Source organism: Mesoplodon bidens, assembly GCF_964165515.1.
Source record: "Mesoplodon bidens genome assembly, chromosome: 11".
Taxonomy (NCBI): Eukaryota; Metazoa; Chordata; class Mammalia; order Artiodactyla; family Ziphiidae; genus Mesoplodon; species Mesoplodon bidens.
Window position 1 is genome coordinate 23,004,683 of NC_138167.1, and position 22,909 is coordinate 23,027,591.

General features: G+C 33.9%; 1 protein-coding gene across 5 annotated transcripts in view; it reads left to right on the forward strand.

Moving 5' to 3' along the window:
- The window catches only part of CCDC91 (coiled-coil domain containing 91), a 419,640-nt gene that overhangs the window by 255,006 nt on the left and 141,725 nt on the right, over positions 1-22,909 (forward strand). For 3 of the 5 annotated variants that reach the window (XM_081249363.1, XM_081249362.1, XM_081249364.1), the window contains exon 8: positions 5,377-5,484. The exons of the other annotated variants lie outside the window; for them this stretch is intronic. In XM_081249363.1, coding sequence (XP_081105489.1) covers positions 5,377-5,484 — 108 coding nt within the window. The remainder of the gene's footprint in view (positions 1-5,376; positions 5,485-22,909) is intronic. 5 annotated transcript variants of the gene reach the window in all.

Sequence of the window (22,909 nt, forward strand, 5' to 3'; positions counted from 1 at the left end):
GAGAATGTAAGTATTATGGAAGAACTGAATGCTAATAGACAAAGTGTCCAGATAAAGTTCAAGTAAGTATTACTTGCCAGATATACTTGTAGCATATCTATGGCACTTTTCTGTGAGACCATGAAAAACACTCAACTGGGTTTTCTTGTTTTTGGTTTTTTAAATTATTTATTTATTTATTTGGCTGCACTGGGTCTTAGTTGCGGCAGGTGTGATCTTTGTTGTCCCATGCAGGATCTAGTTACCTGACCAGGGATCAAACCGGGCCCCCTGCATGGGAGCGTGGAGTCTTAACCACTGGATCACCAGGGAAGTCCCTCAACTAGTTCTTATTAGGATTAACTCCTTCCTTACCAGAGAGTATAGTCGAATTACTCTTAATTCTACTGAATAAGAAATGTTCATGCATGGTGCGTTAGTTATGTTTCTAACCTACTTGTATATGTGTAGCCTACAAAAATCAGTGCTACATATTTTCTTTCTCACAAATTGTCTATTAATGGAGAAATTCTTGATAGCATTTGAGTGCTTTTGATACTTTGCAACATTGTTTGAAGATACTATGTATCAGATTATAGAAACTTTCATGTTTGAACAGAATTAAAATGCCTTTCCACGGTTCTACATAATTCTGTTCCTCTGGAAGTCTGGCGCAGCTATAGGATCTGATGGAATTCCCTGGTTCATATGATCTGCACTGGCCTTTTTTCTAGTTCTATAACTCATTAGCCTTTTTCCCATGCTAGGACTTTGTACTTTTTTCTTTGACGCAAATCTTCTTCCCTCAGGCTTAACATATGACGTTTTTCCCCCCTTTTGTGACTTCTCAAGAGAGCTCTTGACTTTCCCCTCCATTATTCTTTTCCTTTTTATCCCTTTTTAATTTTCTTTACAGCATATAACACCATCAGAAATGGTTTATTGTGTACCTCCCAATCTTCCTTGTCCTCCCCACTTTCCCTATCCGCTTGCCAGTAATGTAAATTCAGGGGAGTCAGGCCCATATCTGTTTTGTTCAGTCTGCATCACCAGTGCCTAGAACAATGTCTGGAATAAAGTATGCATTCAGTAAATATTAGTTGAATAAATGAAGGATTAACAAATAATTAAGTGGCTATAAAATAGAATAAGTGATTAGTTCATGAAGAGAAAACTGCTTTACCAGGTTGGAATGGCTAAGACAAACAGGGAACGGGAACCAAGAGGGTGGACCTGAACCCAGTTCTTTGTTCCACTTAGTTTTTTCATATGATTTTGGGCTCATTTCTTAACCTTTGTGTCTGTTTCTTTATCTGTAGAACAGGTATGTAGAGCTCATGGAAAAAGATGGATGAATGATTCAATGAAATGACTGAAGTTCATCATTTTTCATATATATCAGTTAAGTAGGCTCTCCTTTTGAATAACAAACTTGCTTATATGTTTGAAACTTTGAGGGAATATTATAAGACATGCTAACAAGTTTAAGAGCCTTTCAAAATTTGAAGTAATATTTTGTTCAAAAATAGCACTTACTCCAGAAAAAACATAAAAGTGTCCCTTCAGAGTTCTAACTTACTCTTTTGCTGATACCTTTTAGTTTTGCTTATTTTATTTTTAGTTAAAAGTTGGAAAAGATCTGAAACAGATTTTTGAAAAGCAAACTATGATATTTTTCCAAGAAAGATGAAATTGCACTTGATTTCAAATGACCCTTTACAACAATTAATTTGTACTACTGCAGTCAAAAAGCTAAACTAAGAATACAATGAACAGACATAATTAACATCAATGTTTTAATAGTTTCTCTATGACTAGTCAAGTAATAAGGCTTGGACATACTGAAATCATGATTCATTTCTTCAGTTCATTCAACACATATTCCATATATTCCAATTACAATTATAATAGTACCTACATATTAGGTACTATTGTAGGTACAATAGTACCTACAGTGAAATAAGCACTGTGTTTAATCAGTGAATTAAACACAGATTCCTATTCTCCTAGAGCTTCAGTTTTAGTGGGGATATTTATTATATGTTTTGCCTCTAGCTTGCTCCATAGCCTTATACTCTTCTGCATTTGTAAAGCATGACTTAGAGGATTGACTTTTAAAATAATTTTAATTATTACTGCCTAAAATTAGCTATGAAGTGTTCTTTTAAGGTTATGTGCTAAATACCAACATGATATTAATGTTTCAGAGACCATTTGGTTCTTTAGACACATCTGCTCTGCAAATCTGGACAAATAATTGGGCTATTTCAAGGGAGAAGAGAATTCTGTGGATTTGTTGGGACAGTGGATTGTAGTTTGGTTTGCAGTAGTCCACTTGAGCTATACTTCTCTACTCATTTAAATTCCAGTGTATATTCAGTTCCATTAAAAATAAACTATCTACTGCTTATGGGTATTGGTTGGTGTGGGGTGGTTTTTGACCTAATATCTTTGTTTTCTCTGAGTCTAATCATAGAATTTATAACATACTTTTTTTTCAAGGAGTTTATAGTCCTTCACATACTGTATTTTATTTACTCAAAATTTATACTTGTAGAGTAGAAAGAATGAACATTTCTAGTCTAAAATAATTAAAAAAAAATTCAGATCTCTGGTAGGGATTAACAGGAACAAATTTGGTAACTGAACTTGGTAGTTATAATTTGAAGCTCAGTGAACTTTCCAATGAATATTGGTATCATTTATACTATGATTTTAAAATATTAATCTTAATACAAGAATTGTCAGTCACCAAATAGCTATTGCATGTGTCTGCTATGTACAAAGAACTCTGTAAGAAGCTGTGTGTGATATATAAAGATGAGTATAAAGTTGACATAGTTCCTGTACTAAAGAAATCTATGATCTTGTTCACACCTTTAAAATTATTTTTGAAGAAGTGTGGTAAATAGTTTTGCTCAAGCTCAGTTAAGTTATCCCCTGGGATGATACAGAAAATCTCTGAGAAGACTGAAGCTAAAACCTAAACCTGTTGAAAATTAACAAAACATTCCCTGCCTTTGGTAGCATTTTTTTTCATTATGGAGTGTTTATATACATCTTTGTTTTTCTGCCTCTACATACCCTGTGAGTCTTAATGCTTTATTTGTGTTGAGAATAGTTTAAAATAGCTTATAAAAGAAATAATTCTTTAATGTACATTTTTGTAGTGTTGTATTCAATATAAGCCCAAGGGAAGGGTTCCTTGTGTCTTTGATATCTGTAGAGACGATTACAAAGGAAAAAAAAATTACAGGGAAACGTTGACTAATGTTCATTTTTATACTTATAGCACACAAGAAATTTTAAGGCAGTTATTATGGTGTATTACCTAGGAAAACAAATATCCAGTTATATAATGATAGATCAAGCCATAGAAGCATGCAGCTAGTACCATTGTGTATTGCTAAGTATGTCCATAATGAATATTCTAGTTCTAAAGATGGTTTTTGAACATTACCTCTTTTGTTTGGACTTTGTCACTAATAATTCCACAGTTCAGTATTATAGGCCAATTTTTAAAAAAGAAATCTTATTATTTTATTTAAAAAATCTTGTTATTATCCTATGGTACTTGGCCTCCTTGAAGTTTGGAAGAAAATAAGTATGTAGTGTACAAATCAATCACCAGAGGAAAAAATACTATTCATTTGTATTTCTTAATTATGGTGAGAAAATATTATTTTATTTCATTAACTTACCTGTCCCTCCAAATGATATAATTTACTAGAAAATCACAACTGGGTATTTAACCTGGGATTATTTGGAATCACGGCAAATGGGAAGTGAAACAGTTCTTACCATCAAGCAAAACAATTCTGCCGTAACCCAAGTCCCCCAAAAGAATGGCATTTTTCTCTCTACAAAAGTTGCCATGAATATACCCAACAGAATTGTCCATAATTGTATCATCCTTTAAATTTTCTGAAGTCCAATGAATAGTATTGTATTTTGCCAAAGGTAAATTAGAGCTTTACATTATCTAGTCACAGTTTAAGAGGTTAAATTATAGTGTCTTCTATAAATTATCATTATGGAATCTTTAGAGGACATATAATGTATAAATGAAGGGCTAAAGCAGTCCTTTATATTTTGGTTAAACCGTGGTCAGAGGTTTATTTTCCTTTACTAGTTTACTAGTAATTCTGCAGCTTCAGAGTGACAACTATTGAATTATAGGAGTAGTAGCATCATCAGACAGTTTAACATTGCAAAAGAAAGGTAATTATTTGAAGATTTGAGACTTATTCAGAGGTTTTCAAAATATTTTTGTCTCTATTTTAAAAAATACATATATATTTATTTAGCCTCTTAATGCATGTTGTTTCCAACCAAGTAAATCTGTTTTCAAAGCAGAGATTATTTAAGAGATTTGGCATATTTTTCTTTTCTTGGCAAATGTACCAAAGGTCTGTTTTCTATAAGACATGTGTCTGTTTCAACTTACTATTTTGATTATGAATAGTTTGTTTTCCAGATAGACCTTCAAAAATAGAATATTTGCTAAAGAGTTCTTATGTATATGGTTAAATGCATATTTTAGAATGATTTAGGATTTATAAATAGCATGTAAGATAATACTGGGAACATGTTAACTATAACATATAATGCCTGAAAAAAAAAGGAAAAAAAGATGATAATATTGTAAACATCTCCAATAAGGAAGTGAGTGGGTGGAACATCTTCCAGTGTTGATTTGGCTCCCCTTAGAATAGTGTTAACATCTTTATATTTAACTGACCGGGCTTCCAGCGTTTACACTATCCACTTGAGTTTGTCTAGTCTCCCAAGTTTTATTACTTTTTATGAATATTGCCTTAAGATTCTGACTTCCACACTTTGCCTTATACCTTTTCACATTAGGGGCGTGAACTTCCTGGGGGGCAGCTCTTTTATGTTTGAAATTGCTCAGAGTTTCCATCTGCTTTTACTTGATTTGTGGTCTTGAAGATCATGCTTGGCCCATGGGATATTACAGTGTGCCGAGAGGATGTGGAGTTTTGTCAGCCAGTGAAATATGTCTGGTTTTTTTCTCTTCTCTTTTTTTTCAGCAGCTTTCACGTGCTTCTCATCCTGTGTGGTCTTCACTAAACTGAATTTATATTTAACAGAACTACTCACCCTCTTTATCGTCTTCTATGACTTGGCCTTTTTACCGAGAAGGTGTGTGGAAGGAACATCTAAGCCAAACAACTAGTCTTGGCAATAGGAAAACCTAAAACCGAAAGCTTAAAGTAGTGTTATATATGAATTTGCTTTAATATTCACAAATGTGTATTTTGTAATGCAGAATAGTATCATATTTCAGATATGTACAACTGTCAAAAACATTTCTCATGCCAACAGTAGATTCCAAGTTTTGTCTGTGATCCAAATGACTTTTTTGCTTGTTTTTAGGCACTACTGCAGTCTTCAGTTAAGCAACAAGTAGAAGCTATTGAAAAACAGTACATTTCTGCAATAGAGAAACAAGCACACAAGTGTGAGGAGTTATTAAATACTCAGGTAATAAAATTGCACATCCATTATATATTTATACTTTTCATCTGACTCTCTTCCCCTGAGAGCTCTATAGCTGTTTATTCAGTTTCATGCCATTTACTTTCCTTGGTGTATTTTGGAGAAAAAAATATGCTTATGTAAACTCAGTGTTAAAATTTCAGAATTTTATGATAGACTAAATATAGGACTAAAGGCCTGAAATATGTAAATCTTCCCCAAATTAACGATAATTCTTATGCTAATTTCTGGGTTATATTATTTATCAAATAACAGAAGCAAAAGAGATTACTGTAAATGTATTATGGCATCTGAAATGACTTTTAGTGGTACAAGATTTAAAATAACATTTGAAGTACATATTTATGTTTGAATTACATTTCATTGCTTATAGGAATTAGTTTCTGTTTAAAATTATTTTCTGGTGATTCTTTTTTCTTTTCTCGATTTAATGTCTTAGAAAGCATTTCAGACATGGTTATTGGGTTTACATTAAACAATCAGTTGAAGAGCATATATGTATATGTCATAGTATGAATAATTAGTGTAAGAAGTTCCCAGCAGCACTTTTGAATAACATAAAACTTGGTAGGTGAAAATAAAATCAGCCTTATACAAAGGACCTATTTTGTATCACAGGAAGAAAATATACTAATAGGAAAACAAAATTAGGTCTAGAATTTAAATGGAGATTTATAAACATACCACTCTATCCCCAAGATTGGGATATCTCACTGTAGTTCTGATTTGCATTTCTCTAATGATTAATGATGTTGAGCATTCTTTCATGTGTTTGTTGGCAATCTGTATATCTTATTTTGGACAAATGTCTGTTTAGGTCTTCTGCCCATTTTTAGACTGGGTTGTTTGGTTTTTTGATATTGAGCTTCATGAGCTGCTTGTATATTTTGGAGATTAATCATTTGTTAGTTGCTTCATTTGCAAATATTTTCTCCCATTCTCAGGGTTGTCTTTTCACCTTGTTTATGGTTTCCGTTGCTGTGCAAAAGCTTTTAAGTTTCATTAGGTCCCATTTATTTTTGTTTTTATTTCCATTTCTCTAGGAGGTGGGTCAACAGGGATCTTGCTGTTATTTATGTCATAGAGTGTTCTGCCTATGTTTTCCTCTAAGAGTCTGATAGTGTCTGCCCTTACATTTAGGTCTTTAATCCATTTTGAGTTTATTTTTGTGTATGGTGTTAGGGAGTATTCTAATTTCATTCTTTCACATGCAGCTGTCCAGTTTTCCCAGCACCACTTATTGACGAGGCTGTCTTTTCTCCACTGTATATTCTTGCCTCCTTTATCAAAGATAAGGTGACCGAATGTGCGTGGGTTTATCTCTGGGCTTTCTATCCTGTTCCATTGATCTATATTTCTGTTTCTGTGCCAGTACCATACTGTCTTGATGATTACTGTAGCTTTGTAGTATAGTCTGAAGTCAGGGAGCCTGATTCCTCCAGCTCCATTTTTCTTTCTCAAGATTGTTTTGGCTATTCGGGGTCTTTTATGTTTCCATACAAATTGTGAAATGTTTTATTCTAGTTCTGTGAAAAATGCCAGAGGTCGTTTGATAGGGATTGCATTGAATCTGTAGATTGCTTTGGGTAGTACAGTCATTTTCACAATGTTGATTCTTCCAATCCAAGAACATGGTATATCTCTCCATCTATTTGTATCATCTTTAATTTCTTTCATCAGTGTCTTATAATTTTCTGCATACAGGTCTTTTGTCTCCTTAGGTAGGTTTATTCCTAAGTATTTTATTCTTTTTGTTGCAATGGGAAATGGGAGTGTTTTATTAATTTCACTTTCAGATTTTTCATCATTAGTGTATAGGAATGCAAGAGATTTCTGTGCATTAATTTTGTATCCTGCTACTTTTACCAAATTCATTGATTAACTTTAGTAGTTTTCTGGTAGCATCTTTAGGATTCTCTATGTATAGTATCATGTCAAATTCAAACAGTGACAGTTTTACTTCTTTGCTGATTTGGATTCCTTTTATTTCTTTTCTTCTTTGATTGCTGTGGCTAAAACTTCCAAAACTATGTTGAATAATAATGGTGAGAGTGGGCAACCTTATCTTGTTCCTGATCTTAGTGGAAATTGTTTCAGTTTTTCACCATTGAGAACCATTTGGCTGTGGGTATGTCATGTATAGCCTTTGTTATGTTGAGGAAAGGTCCCTCTATACCTACTTTCTGGAGGGTTTTTATCATAAATGGGTGTTGAATTTTGTTGAAAGCTTTCTCTGCATCTATTGAGATCATCATATGGTTTTTCTCCTCCAATTTGTTAATATGGTGTATCACACTGATTGATTTGCGTATATTGAAGAATCCTTGTATTCCTGGGATAAACCCCACTTGATCATCATGTATGATCCTTTTAATGTGTTGTTGGATTCTGTTTGCTAGTATTTCATTAAGGATTTTTGCATCTATGTTCATCAGTGATATTGGCCTGTAGTTTTCTTTCTTTGTGACATCCTTGCCTGGTTTTGGTATCAAGGTGATGGTGGCCTTGTAGAATGAGTTTGGGAGTGTTCCTCCCTCTGCTATATTTTGAAAGAGTTTGAGAAGGATAGGTGTTAGCTCTTCTCTAAATGTTTGATAGAATTCGCCTGTGAAGCCATCTGGTCCTGGGCTTTTGTTTGTTGGAAGAATTTTAATCACAGTTTCAATTTCAGTGCTTGTGACTGGTCTGTTCATATTTTCTATTTCTTCCTGGTTCAGTCTCGTAAGGTTGTGCATTTCTAAGAATTTGTCCATTTCTTCCAGGTTGTCCATTTTATTAGCATATAGTTGCTTGTAGTAGTCTGTCATGATCCTTTGTATTTCTGCAGTATCAGTTTTTACTTCTCCTTTTTCATTTCTAATTCTATTGATTTGAGTCTTCTCCCTTTTTTTCTTGATGAGTCTGGCTAATGGTTTATCAATTTTGTTTATCTTCTCAAAGAACCAGCTTTTAGTTTAATTGATCTTTGCTATTGTTTCCTTCATTCTTTTTCATTCATTTCTCATCTGATCTTTATGATTTCTTTACTTCTGCTAACTTTGGAATTTTCTTGTCCTTTTTTCTCTGATTGCTTTAGGTGCAAGCTTAGGTTGTTTATCTGAGATGTTTCTCTTTCTTAAGGTAGGATTGTATTGATATAAACTTCCCTCTTAGAACTGCTTTTGGTGCATCCCATAGGTATTGTGTCATTGTGTCTTCATTGTCATTTGTTTCTAGGTATTTTTTGATTTCCTCTTTGATTTCTTCAGTGATCTCTTGGTTATTAAGTAGTGCATTGTTTAGCCTCCATGTGTTTGTATTTTTTACAGATTTTTTCCTGTAATTGATATCTAGTCTCATAATGTTGTGGTCAGAAAAGATACTTGATACAATTTCAATTTTCTTAAATTTACCAAGGCTTGATTTGTGACCCATGATGTAATCTATCCTGGAGAATATTCCATGAACAATTGAGAAGAATGTGTATTCTCTTGTTTTTGGATGGTATATCCTATAAATGTCAGTTAAGTCCATCTTTTTTAATGTATCATTTAAAGCTTGTGTTTCCTTATTTGTTTTCATTTTGGATGATCTGTCCATCGGTGAAAGTGGGATATTAAAGTCTCCTACTATGATTGTGTTACTGTCGATTTCCCCTTTTACGGCTGTTAGGGTTTGCCTTATGTATTGAGGTGCTCCTATGTTGGGTGCATAAATATTTACAACTGTTATATCTTCTTCTTGGATTGATCCCTTGATCATTATGTAGTGTCCTTCTTTGTCTCTTGTAATAGTCTTTGTTTTAAAGTCTATTTTGTCTGATATGAGACATACCCTCACTTTCAGTCTGTATGTGTCCCTAGGTTTAAAGTGGGTCTCTTGTAGACAGCATATATACGGGTCTTGTTTTTGTATACATCCAGCCAGTCTATGTCTTTTGGTTGCAGCATTTAATCCATTTACATTTAAGGTAATTATCGATATGTATGTTTCTTTTACCATTTTCTTAATTGTTTTGGGTTTGTTATTGTAGGTCTTTTCTTTCTCTTGTGTTTCCTGCCTAGAGAAGTTCCTTTAGCATTTGTTGTAAGGCTGGTTTGGTGGTGCTGAATTCTCTTAGCTTTTTCTTGTCTGTAAAGGTTTTAATTTCTCCATCAAATGTGAATGAGATCCTTGCTGGGTAGAGTAATCTTGGTTTTAGGTTTTTCCCTTTCATCACTTTAAATATGTCTCGCCGCTCCCTTTTGTCTTGCAGAGTTTCTGCTGAAGGATCAGCTGTTAACCTTATGGAGATTCCCTTGTGTGTTGTTGATTTTCCCTTGCTGCTTTTAATATTTTTTCTTTGTATTTAATTTTGATAGTTTGATTAATATGTGTCTTGGCATGTTTCTCCTTGGATTTATCCTGTATGGGACTCTCTATGCTTCCTCGACTTGATTAACTATTTCCTTGCCCATATTAGGGAAGTTTTCAACTATAATCCCTTCAAATATTTTCTCAGTCCCTTTCTTTTTCTCTTCTTCTTCTGGGACCCCTATAATTCGAATGTCGGTGGGTTTAATGTTGTCCCAGAAGTCCTGAGACTGTTCTCAATTCTCTTCATTCTTTTTTCTTTATCTGCTCTGCAGTAGTTATTTCCACTATTTTACCTTCCAGGTCACTTACCTGTTATTCTGCTCTTGATCCCTTTTAGAGAATTTTTGATTTCATTTATTGTGTTGTCCATCACTGTTTGTTTGCTCTTTAGTTCTTCTAGATCCTTGTTAAATGTTTCTTGCATTTTCTCCATTCTATTTCCACGATTCTGGATCATCTTTACTATCATTATTCTGAATTCTTTTTCAGGTAGACTGCCTATTTCCTCTTCATTTGTTAGGTCTGGTGGGTTTTTTTCCTTGCTCCTTCATCTGCTTTGTGTTTCTCTGTCTTCTCATTTCACTAAACTTACTGTGTTTGGGATCTCCTTTTTGCAGGCTGCACGTTCATAGTTCCCATTGTTTTTGGTGTCTGTCCCCAGTGGGTATGGTTGGTTCAGTGGCTTGTGTAGACTTCCTGGTGGAGGGGACTAGTGCCTGTGTTCTGGTGGATGAGGCTGGATCTTGTCTTTCTGGTGGGCAGGTCCACATGTGGTGGTGTGTTTCGGAGTGTCTGTGGCCTTATTAAGATTTTAGGCAGCCTCTCTGCTCATCGAGGTGTTTGTGTTCCTTTCTTGCTAGTTGTTTGGCATAGGTTGTCCATTAGTATATATTGCTGGTCGTTGAGTGAAACTGGGTGTTGGTGCTGAGATGGAGATCTCTGGGAGATTTTTGCCATTTCATTTTATATGGAGCTGGGAGGTCTCTTTTGGACCAGTGTCCTGAACTTGGCTCTCCCACCTCAGAGGCACAGCCGTGACCTCTGGCAATCCTGTACTGCACTGAAGGATTCTTCATTTGTGATGTCATTCATTAAAAAACAGCCCATGGCCCCACAACAATAGGCTGTGGTAATAGTCCTGTATCTTTCCTGGCCTGCTGTGTCCTGCTAGTGTTGGAGGGTCTCCTGCAGAGGCAGGGGGCAGCAGTGGCTCACTAACGGACAGGAACACTGGCAGCAGAAGTTCTGGGAAGTACCCCTTGGCATGAGCCCTCCTCAGTGTCTTTTTAATAAATGGCTTGGAAGAGGAAATACATAGGAAATTTTATAAATTTGATGTAACCATTATACTCTTTTGGATGGTGAAATACCAGGTTGTCAGAGATATGAAGTATATGACTACATAAATGGACAGAAAACTCCCAGAGAAGAATAGGTCATAGAATTGTGAACGAGCATAATGCATGAATTAGCCAAGCCAGGCTAGGTTATGTCCTAAACTCTCTGGCTTCCGACAGCAACGGTTTATGTCATACTAATTCTCCATGTACATTGAGAATTCTTCTGGGGCTCAGTGTCATGATGTCCTCACCCTAGGAACTAGCCTGATAGCATAGTTTCTGTTGGAACATTACCTGTTATTTGTAGAGTGAAAAAAATCCCAGTCAGATTTCCTACTGGTAAGTCAGCATTCTGGACTGGAAATGACACTTCCACTCCCAATTTGTATCTACAGTGCCCCACACAGTCATAATGGGCCCAGGAAGTAAGATCCTACTATGAATCTGGAAGGGAGAGCACAGGAAATATTTGATAAGCAGAACTAATATACCACGGTCTGCTCTTTTGGTCACCAAATATTCCCCGTCTCCATGTCTCAGGCAAATTTGCTTACCTGCCCACATGGGAGAGGTAAGTTCTATCCAGCTGTAGCCTCAAGCTCAGAAGTCCAGGATCTTTGAGTGACAGGTGGGAAATAATGTGTTGCAGTCTCTATATCATCAGTTCCAGATATATAGTCCCTTTTGACCTGAAGAGCCAGAAACTGAAATGTATGTTGTTTATCCCCAACATATCTAGTATATAGTGGCAAGATAAAGGTTGGGTATGTACTATGAATGCTCTCAGTAGGAAAGATGAAGAATCAGAGATGCACAGCTATTGTTAGTATGTAGCAGTTCTAAAATCTCAATGAACAGATTCAGTAAGGATCTCTGCTGTCAGGGTAGGATTGCTCTTTGATTTACTGTGATTTGATTTACTTTTCAGAGTTTAGGGCCAGGGTCTCTAGTCCGTTGTTCTTTATGATCTTGTAGGGTTAGAATTTTTCCATATCTTTTTTTTTGCTATACCTAATGTGAGTATTGGAGATTATACCATTTCTCGGCCTGCTCCCTGTCTATAAAAATTCAGGAGGCCTGGGTCATTTTAGGGTAGCAGATAGTCACAGTTCAGGGTAATGATTCTTTTGGCTTTTTATCTGTTTGGTTGCAAACAGCTCCATTTGTCAGATGCAGACCCATGGTTATTTTAGAGACCTGTGTTCTAGATTTAATATGTTTATATGCTTTCCACCCTCATGCTTGCCTATCTGTCTGTGTCTCTCTTTTTCTGATTAAAAATAACTTTTTTATCAAACCTGGGTTGAGGAAATCCCAGTTGGTCTCTTTTCCCCAAACCATTTGGTCCAAATGAAAGGATGTACAGGACAGTCACAGCCTTATTGGCACTTTGCTTGGAGGCACTTTAACCCATTGAATCTTTAACAGTGGGTATGACTACGTATTTGCTATTTGCAATAGCATGTTAAAGAATAAAATATCATGGAATCAATTTAACCAAGGAAGAGAAAGACTTGTAAACTAAAAATGACGAAACATTGCTGAAAGAAATGAAAAATAGCCTAAATAAATGGAAAGACATCCCATGTTCATCAACAGAGAAATAAATATCTGGTGAAGAGCACTCGAGACTACCACAGGACGTTTAGAGGATCAAAAGCAATCCAGTGTGATGAAATACTATTTTAAAAACTAAACACTTAAAGGGAAGATGACTATTAGGTAAAAATCATGTAAAGTTTAGAAATGGTATCTCACACATGTTTTTCAAATCATATTTCTTGAGATGTTATTTGAAATTTGAAAGAAGTAAATTTAATTTAATAAAAATAATACCTGAATGATTCCTTATAATAATTTAATTCAACCTTTCATGTGTATATGTGTCTCTTTTTTTCTCTTGCTCTCGTTTTTTTTTTTTTGTTCTTTTCAAATTAAGAATTTAAGGGAAAAACAAGGTAACACTAAAGAGTAGTTACAAGCCTGTGCACTGGAGTCAGACTGCCTGAATTATCCCTGGCTTTGTCACTTAGCTATGTTTCTGTGGAATGTCCCTTAACCTCTCTGCCTTATTTTTCTCATCTATGAAATGTAACTCCTACCTCATAGGATTGTTATGAGTATTATATGACATTAGATTTGAATAGTGCTTAGGATAGAACTTGGCACATTCTAGGTAGTTGTTGATATTAGCTACATTATTATCAACTTTGTTATTCTTGGCCAAGATCAATTGTCTGGCTACTCTCAGAATCAGGGCTAGGATTCACATTTTTTGATTTCTAGTCTACAGAAGAAAGGCTACTTATTTGTAGTTCATGTTTTGTCATGTGTGTGGTATAAAAATGTCATCAGCCTTTAAATTTTTGAACATTTGTCCTGGGGCCACTTATATGAATGCTCGATCAACATTTTGTCCCCCTCTCTCTCTTCCTTATTCAATGAGGGTCTTTTATACGACTGGCACTCTGCTGGATTATATGGATATAAAGTGAGCAAGACAGTCTCTAGTAAGTAGGGAAAATAGATGACATAATTACAAAGTAGTGTGGTAAGTCATGATGAAATAAAAAGTTACATGAGAGTACATTAAAGGAGTATATAACTCCTTCATATTGAGTAAGGGAACACTTATTGGACTAATGATGAGTTCTCTGAGCGTTCATAGATTATAGTGATGTCAGAACTGAGAATTGAGCATGAGAGAGGTATGTGGAATAGCACATTCAAAATCCTTTAGATGAGAGAGTGTAATATAGATGTTTGACAAGGGGTGAGGCTATTTGAGACTGCCAAATGAAAGATAATTTTATGCCATGGAAAGGATCATAAAGGACCTTGTCTGCCACATTATCTGACAGGAAATTGGGTGCTATTAAAAGATATTAACTAGAGAAGGGACATTTGTCCCAACTTGTTGTTATTGTTTGTTTTCTTATGATTGAATTTTAAGAGTTCTTTACATATTCTGGATATAAATCTTTCCTCAGATATTTGATGTTCAAATACTTTACCATAGTCTATGGCTTGTCTTTTCTTCTAATGTATTTACAAGAGCAGAAATTTTAAATGATATGAAATGCAGTTTTTCAGTTTTCTTTCTATGGATCATTCTTTTGGTGTTATATGTAAGAAGTCTTAACCTAACCCAAAATCAAAAAGATTTTCTTCTATGTTTAATTTTTAAAGTTTTAGTTCATAATTTCAGGTTTATAAATGATTCAAAGTATTCCTTTGATTTTTATATATAGTTCTAGATATGGATTGAAGTTCCCTTTTTTTGCATATGGATATCTAAGCATTATAGTCTTAATTGCTAAAAAGACTCTTCTTTTACCAGTAAATTTCCTTTGTACCTTCATCAAAAAATCAATCATGTATGTGTGGGTTTATTACACGACTCTCTACCAGTTCCATTTATCTATTTGTCTATCTCAACTCCAGTACTATACTGTTTATTTACTGTAGATATTTAATAAGTCTTGAAGTCCTGCAATATTGTTCTTATATTTCAAAGTTGTTTTGGCTATTCTAGGTCACTCATATTTCCATGTAATTTTTATAATCAGCCTGTCAATTTCTACAGCAAAGCATGCTGGGATGTTTTGAACTGTGTTTACTCACAACCAAATACTCTTGACACCAAATATGTGGGTTTTAACGCCAAGCAATTCTCTAGTTCTATGTGGACACCAACTGGATGTCTTAAAGTCAATTTAATTCTGACACTACCCAGAGTTAGTGCAGAGCCCACTGGTTAAGGGCTCAGTTCCATAAGACTACCCTACTTCAAATGCCAGTCCCAAGTCCTAGGCCTCCTGTATTTCTGACCAACTGGCTATAAATCAAGGGTTTCCACAAATGCCTCCCGAGGTTTGATAATCTATTAGAATGGCTCACACAACTCAGGAATATGCTTTACTTACTATTGCCAATTTATTATAAAGGATGAAACTTAGGAACAGCCAAATGGAAGAGATGCATAGGGCAAAGTAAGGATGAGAAAGGGCACTGTGGAGCATTCATGCCTTCTCTGGGTATGTCACTCTCCCAGCACCTTGATGTGTTCACTAACCTGGAAGCTCTCTGAATCCTGTTGTTTAGGGGTTTTGATGGAGGTTTCATTACTTGGGTATGATTGATTAAATCATTGGCCCTTGTTGATTAACTCAGTCTTCAGCACCTCTCCCTTCCCTAGAAGTTGGGGAAGAGGGTGAGGCTGAATGTTCCAACCCTCCAGTCACATGATTTGGTCCTCTGACAGTCAGCCCCCATCCTGAAGCTATCTAGGGGCCTACCAAGAGTCTCCTCATTAGCATGAACTCATGTATGGTTGAAAGGGTCTTGTTGTGTATAACAAAAGATATTCCTTTCACTCCTTTTACTCTGGAAATTCCAAGGGTTTTAGAAGCCTTGTGCTGGGAACTGGGGGTAAAGACCTAATATACATTTCTTATTATATCACAGATATTGATTGGGATTGTGTTGAATCTATTTAGATGCAATTGACCACTTTACAATACTGAGTCTTTTTACCTTAGAACACAGTTCATTGCTCCACTTAGGTCTTTTTTTTTTTCCTTTTTAAATTTTATTTTATTTATTTTTTATACAGCATGTTCTTATTAGTTATCAATTTTGTACATATTAGTGTATATATGTCAATCCCAATCTCCTAATTAGCTAGGTCTTTTTAAATTTCCCAGTTTCAACTTTTTCACTGTTCAGGTCTAGCACGTTTTTTTTTTTGGTCAAATTTATCTCAATATATTTCATATTTCTTTAATGCTAGTTTGACATTTATTTATTTTTTTAATTTTAATTACCCAATGCCTGTTGCTAGTACATAGAAATACAATTGATTGTTGTGTATTGGTCTTGTATTCTGTAATGATACTAAAATCCGTTATTAGCTTAAGCACCTTTTTTTGTAGAGTCCATGGGATTTTCTACATAGTTGTTGTCTGAAAGTAGAGGCATTGTTGCATCTTCCAGTTAATCTTGATGCCTTTTGTTTCTTTTTCTTAACTTATTGAACTAGCTGAACCTCTAGTAAACATTAAAGTAGAAGGATATCTTTGCCTTTTTTTTTTGACCATGGGAAGAAAACATTGAATTTTTAATCACTAGATATAAAGTTAGCTATAGACATCCTTGTGAAAGCCATTTATTAGGTTGAGTATTTTTCTTCCTACTCTGAGTTTTTATTCCAGGAATAGATGTTGGATTTTGTCAAACAAATATATATTATATACATATATATATGCATATATATGTGTCGTATATGTATGTGTGTGTAATTTTTTCATAAAACTTTAGTGATGTTTCTTATTTTATTCCAGATATTAGTAATCTGTGTCTTCCTTTTTCCTCATTATTTTATAGAGGTTTATAATTTTTTTATCAATTCAGAAAGTCAACTTTTGATTTCATTGATTTTCTTTTTTGTTTTTTCTGATTTCTACATCACTGATTTCTACTCTGACCTTTATTATTTTATTTCTTTAGCTTAATTTTAATTTGGGTTTTAATTTGCACATATTCTAGTGTCTTAAAGTAGAAGCTTAGGTCATTGGTTGAAATCTTTCTTCTATAAATAACCTATTTAGTGATGTAAATTTTTTTCTAAGTACTACTTTAGATATGTGTCCCACAGTTTCAAATGTCATGTTTTCATTTTCAGTGAGAAAAAATACCTTTAAATTTCTCTGTTGATTTCTTTTTTACCCTTGGATTATTTAGAAATGTGTTATTTAGTTTTCAAATATTCTGTGGTTTTCCAGCTGTACTTCTTTTACTGATTTCTAATCTCATTGCAGTGTAGACAGAGACTGTACTTCATATGATTTAAATGCTTTTCTGAGATTTGTTTAATGGCCCATAATACAGTCTGTATTGCTAAATGTTCTTTGTCTACTTGAAAAGAATGTTCATTCTTCTGTTGGTGGAGTTTTTAATAAATATCATTTAGATCAAGTTTTTTGGTCATGTTGTTCAAGTCTTCCATATTGTTACAGATTTTTGTTCTATTTGTCTACCAATTATTGACAGGCATGTGTTAAAATGTCTGACTGTACTTATGCATTTGACTGGTTCCCCTTGGAGTTCTGTTTTTTGTTTTGTTTTGTTTTGTTTTCACCCCCAGCAATTTGAAACACTTCTATTTGGTGCATAAACATTTAGGATTATTATGTCTTCTTCACATAATTTTACCTTTAACACTATGAAATGCCCACCTCTTTCTCTGATAATATTATTTGCTATGAAATCTACTTCATATAATATTAATATAGTTTCTTCACCTTTCTTTTGATTATTATTAGAATGGTATATTTTCTCCTATCCTCATACTTTTAACTTATTTGTATCTTTAAGTTTAAAACAGGATTCTTGTAGAAAGCATGTAGTTAACTCTTACTTCTTTTATCTAATCACTGCCTTTTCATTATATTTTTAAAACTCTTTACATTTAATGTGATTGTCAGTATTTTGGGGTTTTAAAGGTACTATCTTGCTATTTGTTATCTATCTGTTCCACGTATTCTTCGTTTTGTTTTTCTGCCGACTTTTGGATTATTTTAATTATTTCATTTTATGTCCTCTATTGGTTTATCATTTACAAGTCTTTGTTGTTCAATTTTTGATTGCTTTAAGGGCAGTTTGGCAAATCTTTTCCAAAAAGGATAGATAGTAAATATTTTAGGCTCACTGTTGCAACTGTTTAACTCTGCTGTTATAGTGAGAAAGCAGCTATAAACAATTTGTGAATGAGTACTGCTGTGTTTAAATAGAAATTCAATAAAAATCAAGCTCCAGATTAGATTTGAACTGAGGTTTGCCAGTTTCACTTATCTAGAACAGGAACTGGTGTAACTTGGAGAATTTTAATATCTCGAGCTCTTAATTTCCTCCTTATGATAATTTTTTTTCTCAAATTTTGTTTATTATGAAAATCCCTTGTACTTCACTTGTTAATAATGTTCTCTTTCCTGCAGAGTCTGATGCAGTAAATCCAGTGGGGCAAAGGAAAATATGAATTTGAACCTTATGAAGTTGGCAGTATTTAGCTGTTTTTAGTCTGTGAAAACAGCATTTTTATGTGCTTCAATCTATTGTATTTTTAACAAGAATCCAGGAGAGTGTTTTGTTTCCACAATATTAGGAAACACCATTTTGGGCAATGGTTTCCAAATTTCTTGCTAATGAGAATACTGGGGATATTTATTCACTATTCAGATTAACAGGCTTCTTGTCTATTAATTTTTATTCTTATTGATTTAGTTGGATTCCAAGTATAGGTATTTCTAATAGACTAATCAGGTAATACTTGTCAGAGAACTTTGAGAAGCATTCTTTAGTATTGCCTCTGTATTGCTCATCTTCAGCACTCATTATGCTTAATTCCTCACCCTTCAAGTTTCAGAAATTTAGAGGAAGGAATTCCATTCCCCCACTTTATTTAGGTGTTTTTAACATCAGATCAGTTAAAGGGATATGTTGGAAGAAAGGACATGTCAATTTTTGCTATCTTTGTGAACTAAGAAGCCACTTCAAATGATGTCTATTATTCTTTATTAGTAGTTTGGATTGGGGCAACTATATAATTTCTTTGTGCCTCTTTTTAAAATCTCTAAATTACAGTTAATTGAAGTATCTCAACAGGGCTATATAAAGATTAAATGAAGCACAGCGCCTAGAATATAGTAATATTCAATAACTAGTAGCTATAGTTATGTGGAGAAATCTCTTGATCAGTTCCTTTGTGATTATTTTTATGTAAAGGGTGTCCATTCTCCTGAAATATGAGAAATAGTTCACTCATCCATTTTTATGCTTTTTTAAGGTTTCTTTTTTGAAAGAATGTTTACATTTTTCAATGTAGCTATAATTTGTGTTAGCATTTGGCAGTTTTATTTTTTAAAAAACATAATTTTTGTATAAGGTTTGGATAATTCCTTCTCCATTGATTTTGAAACTTCCCTTATCACATATTTTAATTGCATTTCCTGTAATTACATAGAGCAAACACAAAATTAATATATGTAGCATCAAGATTTAACAAATGCTTTTGTAAGGGAGGAAAAAATTGTTTTCCCTATTACCATGATGTGTTCTCTGGCTGGGGCCCTTAAATTGAACTGACAAAAGGCAGACTAACGAGAGAAAACCATATGGATTTATTTAACATAATTTTATATGACATGGGAGCCTTCATAAGGAAATAAAGACCCAAAGAAACAGTTATATCTGAGTGTTTTTATCCTAGGATTCGTGAAGTAAAGTCACGGAAAAACATGATAGGACAAAAGGGTGTGCCGTAAAGGTAGTAAATTGGGGGAAGCTTAGCAAAACCTGTTAATTTGGATTCCTCTTGGCATCCCTCTGTCCTCAGAGATAAGGATGCGCCTTTCCTCAGGGTATGGAGAGGGCCCTTCTGACAAGAGGGTCTTTCGATCTGCTTTGGGCAAGAAGGAGGAGGTCAGAGAGTCCTTCTCACATGTGCCTTTCCTCAAGTTCCTTTAGCTTAAAATATTGAATATATCAAGGTGTCATATTTTGGGATAGCGTGTCCTGAACTCCACCAGTTTCATTTTGACATATTTACTTCAGATCTTTTACATTAGGGGTGGGGTGACAAATAAAGCTAAGGCTCGACTTCTCTGTCATGTTTTCCTTCCTCCTCCTTCCCTAAAGAGCCAACATTATACAGAGTTTACCATGTTTTTGTTCTTACTCCATGTACCCACAATTATTTAATATTTAGTTATAGTTTGTTCTTAAATTCCCCAAAATGTTATTGTTGTTATTTCATTTCTTATTATGATATACTCACATATTTACAAATTTTGTATTTCATTTTACTTCTTGCCTTCTCTCCTTTCTCATGTGTTCAATTTACTTCCTATATTATAGTCTTTATTAACTCTATAGTATAAACCTCTTTAATTTTTGTTTTTTTCTGAAATTTTTGTTACACCCCAATTTGTGAATGACATTTCAGTGTTACATAAAATTCTGTAACAGTTATTTTCCTTGAAGATATTATTTCATTGTCTTTAAATCTCTTGTTGTTTATGAGGTGTCTAATGTTAGTTCATTTATTGATATTTTGTAGATAGTCTTTTATCCTTGATTGTTTTTAATAGTTTCTCCTTATCTTTGGTGTTCTGTAATTTTACTTTTAATTTATTTTTTACTTTTTAAACATCCTGTGCAGGCATGGCAGTGGTATCTAACGACCCACCAAAATTTGTTCTTCTTCTTACCTAGTAGAGTTGTCACTGGCTAGCCGCTGCTCCCCTAGGGAGCCTTTTCCCTTGCTTTTATGGGGTTGATGCAGTTCGTAAAAGCCTCTTTTTGCTATTATATCCTCCCGTGAAATACCTGTTAAATAAAAGTCGATATGAAATAAGTTTTTTCAAATTCAGCAGTTTAATTTATATTATGATTTCCCTGGACAGTAAACAAAGTTCAAGTAGCTTACTTTTCATCAGTGATTTGTGAGTGAAAGTAATGTGTATCACTTCCTGGCCAAGATGGTTAAGAAGTAGATGGGCTCTGTCTGTCATCTCTTTCTTCTTTTGCTTGTAAGAGAAACATTAAGTGCTTTGTCAATGACAGAACCATAGATATGGTGAGATTAAATTACCATTTGGAGGGAATCTGTTATTTAGGAACATGTCTATGAAGAAGAAAGAAAACTTATATTAAGTTATTGAAATTTTGGGAATTATTTGTTGATAGCAGCTAGCATTATCTTAATATATCAAACTCATTTGGCTTCATTATTTTTCAAAAACTTTTATACTGTTAATCAGATATATTTTTTTAGAACCCAAACTTTATCACAGAAATGTATGCATCTAGAAACCCACTGAGAAGTTTACCAGTTAAGAATTACTACTGTAATAAATAAACATAGGCAAGAAGTCAGACAGGTTGGATTACAAGCAAGTAAAAAGTCCTTGTTTTCTCTGTGTGTAGGACAAGGTGGAAAGTGAGAGTTCATTTTAGTTGAAAAGTGGGTAAGATTTGAATATTAATGTATGAAAGTGTCCAAAAATGTGATTGAAAAGGAGAAAAGTACCCAGCATTTTAAAACTTGGTTTAATTTTAAAAATTTACTTTGACTAGAATACATTTAAAAGAGAGAAAATCATATCTGGCTTGAATTGAGATTAAGGAATGGTGATTTATGCCTGGTCTCCTGAATATCCTACATATCACATTGTTCTCTTCTGTATGGCACAGGCATTTGTTCATGCTTGGTTTTCTGAGTATCATCTCTAGATCATGGGGATGTTTTAAAATATTCCCTGCATTCATTTAGAGGAAAATTGGTAGTCATAAATTGTTACAAGGCACCCACTCTCATTCTGCTTGGGCAGAACAGAAAAATATTGTCATCTTGGCATCTTAAATATAGAAAAAAGAAACACAGAGAAGAGCCCATGGAGAGAGGAACTAAGGGCAAGAAGGTAGCAATAAACCAAGTGGCATATTGTTAAATCACACACTAGTGAGATATATTCTATGTGTGAATCCCTTAGAAACCATGAGAACACCATTTCCCCTTATTTAAGACAGTAATGCTTTAGAACTGAAAATCAGACCTTTTTGGTAGGGGTCGGAGTACAATTCTTACTGCCCAAATAGTATGGAAAACAATTAAATGAAGATAACCCAAGAGTTTCAAGTATAATTAGCTAGCATTTTGGTAATATTATGGGCTCAGATACTCATTATCTTTTTATAGCCTACTTTAATGTTTATCTACTTTAATCATTTTTCCCCATTTTCTTTAAGGCTTATCTCTTGACATCCAGTTTAGGAGTCAGCTTGAAATGTTAATTATTTGTTTGTAAAGTACATTTTAAAATGAGTATTTTGAAATAAATTTATTGTTAATGAGGATATATCTGTGAAATCATAATATAAAATATGCAAAGTGTGATTTTACGTGTAACATTGTGATTTGCAAATAACCTTTTAAAATGAATATATTGCATTAGGAAAACTATGTTTATTTAAGTTTTTTTTCTCAGTATGGAAAACAATTGTTTTGAATTGAAATTTGTTTCTCTACCTAAAAAAAATTTTGCTAAGACCTATGTTTAATATATAGTGGTTATGATCAGTGTGGAAGATACGATTCAAAAAACCAAGAATAAAGTGAAAGAAGTGTTGAAATTACTTTCTGAAGAGTTTCAGCATATTTTATGTCTTTTTATTAATGATATTATTCACTACAAAAGCTATTTGAGTATAATTGTCAGGATACTTTCAGAATATTCAATGTTGATCAATGTTTTTTATTTTTTTCCTGAAGACTTATTTATGAGGTAATTTGTCCTGGAGCAGGAATGGCCCTTAAAACTTTATGTTATATTTGGATGAGAAGTCAGTACCTAGAGAGCATTCCCCATCCAGTTGGGGTTCCCAAAAATCTGATACAGGAAAAAAAGATACTAATCTTTACATCTAATAAACTTCTTATTAACTTTCTCTCTTTACAGCATTATTTCTGACAGGAGGGGGTTATGCCACTATCACTATTACCATTGTTGCTGCTGCAGTAGTTTGGTATATATAGGTAGGAACTATTTGGGAAATTGTATTTTTCTTTTACCAATCTTTCCCTACCCAAAAGCTTCTTGTGTGTAATCAAGGTGCATAGATGTGAATGTGTGTGTTTATATATACTGTTACAGAAAAAATTATTCTCACTCTTATTT